This window comes from Aegilops tauschii, chromosome 4, assembly GCF_002575655.3.
Source record: "Aegilops tauschii subsp. strangulata cultivar AL8/78 chromosome 4, Aet v6.0, whole genome shotgun sequence".
Taxonomy (NCBI): Eukaryota; Viridiplantae; Streptophyta; class Magnoliopsida; order Poales; family Poaceae; genus Aegilops; species Aegilops tauschii.
This window is the reverse complement of record NC_053038.3, coordinates 257,574,290-257,580,343: the sequence shown is the minus strand read 5'-3', so window position 1 is coordinate 257,580,343 and position 6,054 is coordinate 257,574,290. Positions and strand designations below refer to the sequence as shown.

General features: G+C 46.1%; 1 protein-coding gene across 1 annotated transcript; it reads right to left on the bottom strand.

Moving 5' to 3' along the window:
- Positions 1-3,566: 3,566 nt before the first annotated feature.
- LOC109735107 (protein FAR1-RELATED SEQUENCE 5-like) lies at positions 3,567-4,937 on the bottom strand. The gene is made up of 2 exons (XM_020294316.1): positions 4,471-4,937; positions 3,567-4,326 (listed from the first exon to the last, which is right to left on the bottom strand). The coding sequence occupies exons 1-2, from the start codon at positions 4,935-4,937 to the stop codon at positions 3,567-3,569; spliced, it is 1,227 nt and encodes a 408-aa protein (XP_020149905.1).
- Positions 4,938-6,054: the final 1,117 nt, after the last annotated feature.

Genomic DNA, 6,054 nt, shown 5'->3' with positions numbered 1-6,054 from the left:
TTTGGTGGATTGATGATGGAATGAATGTGGCGGTTCGTAGTACACTTGCCCGGCAAGGGCTGCCTCGGGGCAGCAGTGACTACGCACGTGTAGTGGCTTGGGCTTGTCAACTTTCTAACCCTCTAACCCCTCCTACGAGTGCCATGGGCCTCCTTTTATAGATTAAGGGGTCACCATAGTGGCAAAGTGGTCATTATCCACTGATATGATAGCAAACAGTGGTATCATACCTAACTCTGTGGGCTGACAGGGTGCATTAAATGCACCGCTTAGTGTCACATCACAGGTTGTCCGGCAAGGCCTGCCGGGCTATCTCGCCAGCTCCGCGTCTGTTCTCTTGACATGTCGCAGGATGGGTGTCATCTGTGAGTTTCGTCTGTAGGAGACGGCCGCCATGTGGCAAATGGCTGCCACTTAATCATCTCGCGGCTTGACACCGCACTGATTGACGACGTGGGTCGTGCTTGAGTGGTTGGTGGGGTGGCTCGGCCCCCGTGAGCCCCGGCAGGCTCTACCGGGGAGTCCTTGTCGCTTGCTTCGGGTGGTGGCCTCGCCCCTTGCCGGGCTTGCCTGCCCAGCTAGGGAGGCCCTTTTCTTGTCGATATCCTGTTCCTTCGGCTTGATCTCGATCTCTCTGAGCTGCATGTTGGTTCTTCAAGTCTCTTGGTTCTTCAATCTCTGGTTTGAGCTGGTGCTTCAATACTGATCTTGTTCCTGTGCACAGTTGGGCAACAGACCCAGGGTTTGTTGCACCGACAGAAGCCCCCGGGCCTGCCCCGAACGCGCTGCTGAGCATCGTCGGGGTAGGGCCTAACAAGTGAACAGGCAGAATTGTTGAAGGGGTTGGCCCCTTGAGGTTTTCCCGTTGCTGCTTCATTAGTCTTGATTCCGGGGCGGTTTCCGGATTCCCCGCGTGCGGTATAAAGCCAATAGTGGTGGGGTCGCGGCACTGATGGCCCGTGAATGACTTTAACGCATGGGGTAGAAACCGCCAAATTACTCTTCCCACAGCGCGCTCTTATCCTTAGCCACGTATGATGCATGCATCGCGCGAGGTAGGTAACAGAGGCGCGTGGCGCGGAAGAGCATCTTGAAGTGGGTCCGTCCGTCTTGAATTGGCGGAGGAGGGCGTTGGTCGCCCGTTGATGGAGCAGCTGCTCTTCCCGCCCGGCCTATAAAAGAGGGGCGGATGAGGGCGAAGTCATCCATCCTTGCCTTCTTCCTCCTCTTCTCTTGGTCTCTGCTTCTACTGTTGGTGTTGAAGAGGAGAGCCCAGCGCCAGCCCCCGGGCTTCTGTTTGGGGCAATTGCTATCCCACGCTGGTGCTGACGCTCGGGGAGTGAGCCTGGTCGTTGGCGTGGTGAATTTCTAGGTCTCTTCAAGGCTCGGCCGGGAGGCAGGGCTGGAGATCATAGGTAATCCCAGCATTGCCCCTCCCGGAGGCCTTGGGGCCATTGTCGATGAGGTGCGCACCTTCTGGTTGGCTAGGGCGATGGTAGCGGCGCATACCCGTTGTGGGTGATGCCACTACCATCTCTGCCCCTTCCCCCTTTTCCTCCTCTCCTCTTTCCGTTCGGGAAGGGGTGACGGGCCTTGCTCGTCACCTTGCGCGGCACCTGGGCGCACGTCGCCCGTGGACCGTAGCGGATGACCACTCCGTCGGTCCCTTCATTGCTGGCCTCCCCAAATGCTCCTTTTATGCTCCTTTCCCTCGGGTTTTAAGCATCCTGGGGAAAAGGAGCAGAGAAAGGAAAAGAGGGGTTATATGGTTTTTATCTTTTTTCAATCTTAACCTTGTAGGCAATCGCCAAATTTTGATTCAAATAATGTAATCTCTCGAGTCCATCTTTGTGTTCTATAATGCTTGTACTTGTACCAGCATATGAATGAAAAATATGAACCTTGCCGGGAACTCGCGCATGTATATGTCCGTGCAGAGGTGGAGTGACTCTTTAATAAAAATAAACGACTTAATCCGGCAGGGTATCCTGCCGGCACCCTCTTTTGTCTGTCGGAGAGGTCTGTCTGCCGGGGAACAGAAAGAGGGGCCGGCCATTTGTTTAGTTTCGTCTATCTCTATCAGATCTCACCTTTTGCAAGTAACCGTGAAGGGATTGACAACCCCTTTATCGCGTTTGGTGCAAGTTGTTTGATTGTTTGTGCAGGTATTGGTGATTTGTGTGTTGTATCCTACTGGATTGATACCTTGGTTCTCAAACTGAGGGAAGTACTTATCTCTACTTTGCTGCATCACCCTTTCTTCTTCAAGGGAAAAACCAACGCAAGCTCAAGAAGTAGCACTTCTCAAAACATGCTTCTGTATGTAAAGCGATGATAACTCCGGTGAACTTTTTGACTGCTTTTTCGGCATGTAAACCGATGATACTTGTTCGGTTTTGTAACTTGATCTTTTGATGAAAGCATTTTTATGCTGCCAACATAATTATGCATGGTCCATTGCTTGAGTTTATAGAAGTTTTTTACTTTTTTATTGTTTTTATGCTGGAACAACAATATGAAAATATTTTCAATCTTCCTCCATCAAAGTTTCAAGGGAAGCTCTGTGCATTTTTTCCCTCGAAACTTTTTTAAAAATAAACTGTGAATGCTACATTGGCACAATCTATTTGCTGGAAGCTCACAGAAAATAGGTACAACCTTGTGTCAGATTTGTTGCAATGCCAAAACACACCCTTCCAACTGCTAAATAGGTGCATCACTTCAAGTTTTTTGCTAGAAGTATAATGTAAAAAAGCTTCAACATTTTTTAAATAAGCTACAAACCTTGCTGAAATTTTTTATTCCACAATAGTACTACATTCTTTCGCATGCATTTTATATGCTGCAAGCTCACAAAGAAATAGACGCATGCATCTGAAATTTTGTTGCAAAGCCAAAGCAACACATTTTTTAACCCAAGCAAGTTTTTCTTTCCAACATAGTTTTTACTACAAACATAATTTTAAAAAGCCATACAACCACATTAGGAGCTAGAAGTGTTGCATCATTAAAGCAAAAAACTTCCACTGCTATTTTGTTTTTTCTACAACTAGTGATTTTACACTTTTTTGTAACAAGCATGGATGCTTTATTCAGTGATTTTAAATTTTAAGAAACAAAACCATGGAACCATGCAAGGCACATGCTACAAACTTTTGCACCATCAGGGCTACAAAAGGTAAGATGTCACAAACATATAAGAATAAGAATCTCTTTCAATCAACTCTCATAAAAGCAACATTTTGCTTTTCTCAATCCACGCATGTGGTAGTATGTTGCAATCCCACAAAAAACTTGCTACAACCATTCAGCCCAACTGTTTGTAATCATTTTTTCTATAATTCTTGCATACACAGAGAAACCAAGGGGGGTTACAAGGGAATACATCATCTTTTTCTGCATGAAACATACTAAATGGTAAGTGTTGTTTCGACACACGGAGCTTTCGCGGTTGCACTCACAGCAAGCACTGTAGCAAGGAGTTGGCAGCTCTTGACAGTGTGATCCTCATCTCCACACTAATTGCATACAGTCTTCTTTCCCTTTGGGTTTGGAGCTTTCTTCGTTTATGCTGCGTCCTTCTTTGCTTTCTTCTTCATTTCATCTTCTCGTAGCTCAATTAGTGGCTTCCTTCGCTTCTCCTTTTCCTTTGGCCTCCCATTCTTTGCTAACTTTGTTGGGTTCCACAATCCTACAGGGGGTGGATCCCGCTGCCCTGTATTTGGACCCCCTAAAGCCTGCGTTTGTTCATTTGCTTCATGACCTTGGGCTTCTTCATCTCCTACAACCCCATCCCTTGCTCTAGCTTTCATTGCAGCAACCCCAACAGTGCCCTGCTCAATTAGGCCAGAGACGAAATTATAAGCTTCATCACTGAAGCATGCATCAGAAGCAAGGTTGCCAAACTTCCGGCAGAGAGAGTTGAACTTTAGGGTGTTTGTTGTGGGGACGCCAAAGTGCATAGCTCTATGCCCATCGCCCGGTTCAGGTGCAAGGTCGGTTTCTCTCTTAGACCATCTCGGAAGCATGTAAGTCGCAGGTATGTTTTGCACGTTCAGTTGCACCATGACACAGATGATATGTGGGCAGATCAACCCGCACATCTCAAACATGTTGCAGCTGCACATGTATGTCTGATCTTCAGGGGCAACATGCACTGTGTACAATTTAGGGTTTACACCATCATTTGCAACAAGGCATAACCAGATGACATCCCCTTGCACCTGATATTGCAGCCCAAAGCTTGTTGATTTAGCCAATAGTTTTTGAAACTTGGAAAATACATCTCTGGTATAGAAATCTGCAGCCTGCTTCTCAATGTTGTAACTGCAAACAAAAATGCTTCCAACATCAACAAGAATTGCTACATATGTTTCAAATAAATGCTACAACAAAACTGTAGCGGAAAACAGCTAACAAAAGAAGATACCCAGAGAAACTAAAAAAAATGCTACATGACTTTGGACTTACTTGCCCCAGGGTGGTGGCCTAGTCATTTCATTGATGAAGTCAACATTGTCCTCATGATCAAGCATTAGCTCCTGGAAAAGCTCAAATTGTTGCACAAATATCCAAATCGAGTCTCTGTGATGATTTAAAGTCTTGAAGTAGGAATCCAGGCTCTCGGACCGCCCCGTTGTGCCCGTGAATGGGAAGAACTTATGCCTAAAGTATACAGGAGGCCACATCTCCCTATTGTTCCACATGTTTTTGAGGTGTTTCTTATCAGCCACACCAAATAACTCAACCATCTGCTGCCACCTTCCTTTGAACTCCTCAACGGTATTTGAACCATTGATGCATCCATAGAATGCTTCAGCAAAAGGCTCATCCTTGCCCAGCATCTTCCCTAGCTTTGTTCTTGCAACCCGGAAAATGTGCCACTTGCAACATCTGTGTGCTGAATCTAGGAATACCATTGAGATGGTTGTAGCCATTGCCTGGTCTTGATCAGTCATTATGTTCAATGGATGCTCGTTATTCATTGCCAACATCCATTGTTCGAAGACCCACTTGAAAGTTTCAATGGTCTCATTAGGCAGCAAAGCACATCCTAAATAAACAGTGTGTGTGTGTGTGTGGTTGTTAATGCCAACAATCGGCGCAAAGGGAAGGTTGTAGCGATTTGTGCAAAATGTGGCGTCAAAAAACACAAAATCCTTGTACTTTGGATACAAGGCCCTTGTTCTCCCATCAACCCAGAAAAGCGCCCTAACAGATCCATCTTCTTCTAGTTTGGAAAAAAGAAGTTGGAGTTCTCCACTTGTCTTCTCTCAAAGTACTCGATGGTGAGCTCCAAATCATGCTCTGACAGGCCCTTTCGCAAGTCTGCTCTTGCATTTGTCACATCAGTCTTCACATACGGCAAACTCCATGGATCGCAACACCGTGCATCTCCAAGCAAGCCCATCATATTTGTTGTTGATACGTTGCGATAGTGCAGTGAGGTGATATATTGCATGTCCGCATCCGGGATCTTTCTGTGAGAACGGCAAAATCTTCGACGCCCCCTCTGCATCATCAGTTGGTGTGTGTGTTCCGCCTCATAAACTGTCACAACCCAGGTAGCGTCTCGTAGGGTAACACCCATATGTGCCTTGCAATCATACCGCTCCAATCTGTTTCGTTGCCTCATGTCGCTCCCATCCATATAGATGCCAGCTTGCTTGCTTGTTGATTTTTTATTACTAGCATAGCTCATTTCAGCATCATCACTTTGATTTTTTGCAGCGCAGTCAGGAATTCTTCCACCGACATTCTTGGAAGGATTTTTCCGAGAGTGTATGCACTCAAAAACTCTATAGATTAAGATGCCTTTCTTTCCCGAGCCTCTTATCCTACTATTCTTTGATGTCACAAATCGAGTTCCGAAACCCATCTTCATTGCATAATCATTGTACACTCGTTTAGCTTCTTCCACATTGTGAAAAACCATTCCAACAAAAGGGACAATTGGTTGCGATGATATATCTTCATCAGGTTCATCAACAAAGGGTGAACCATTTCCATTGGCATTGTTACCGGCAACTTGGGCATTCACATGAGCTGGATCAC

What these genes read in the sequence shown, in the direction of transcription:
- LOC109735107 (XM_020294316.1), bottom strand. Translation starts at nt 4,937, where the DNA reads ATGGCTACAACCATCTCAATGGTATTCCTAGATTCAGCACACAGATGT. An exon ending in AGGCCACCACCCTGGGGCAA is followed by an intron (nt 4,327 to 4,470) that starts GTAAGTCCAAAG and finishes TTTTGTTTGCAG; the next exon opens with TTACAACATTGAGAAGCAGG.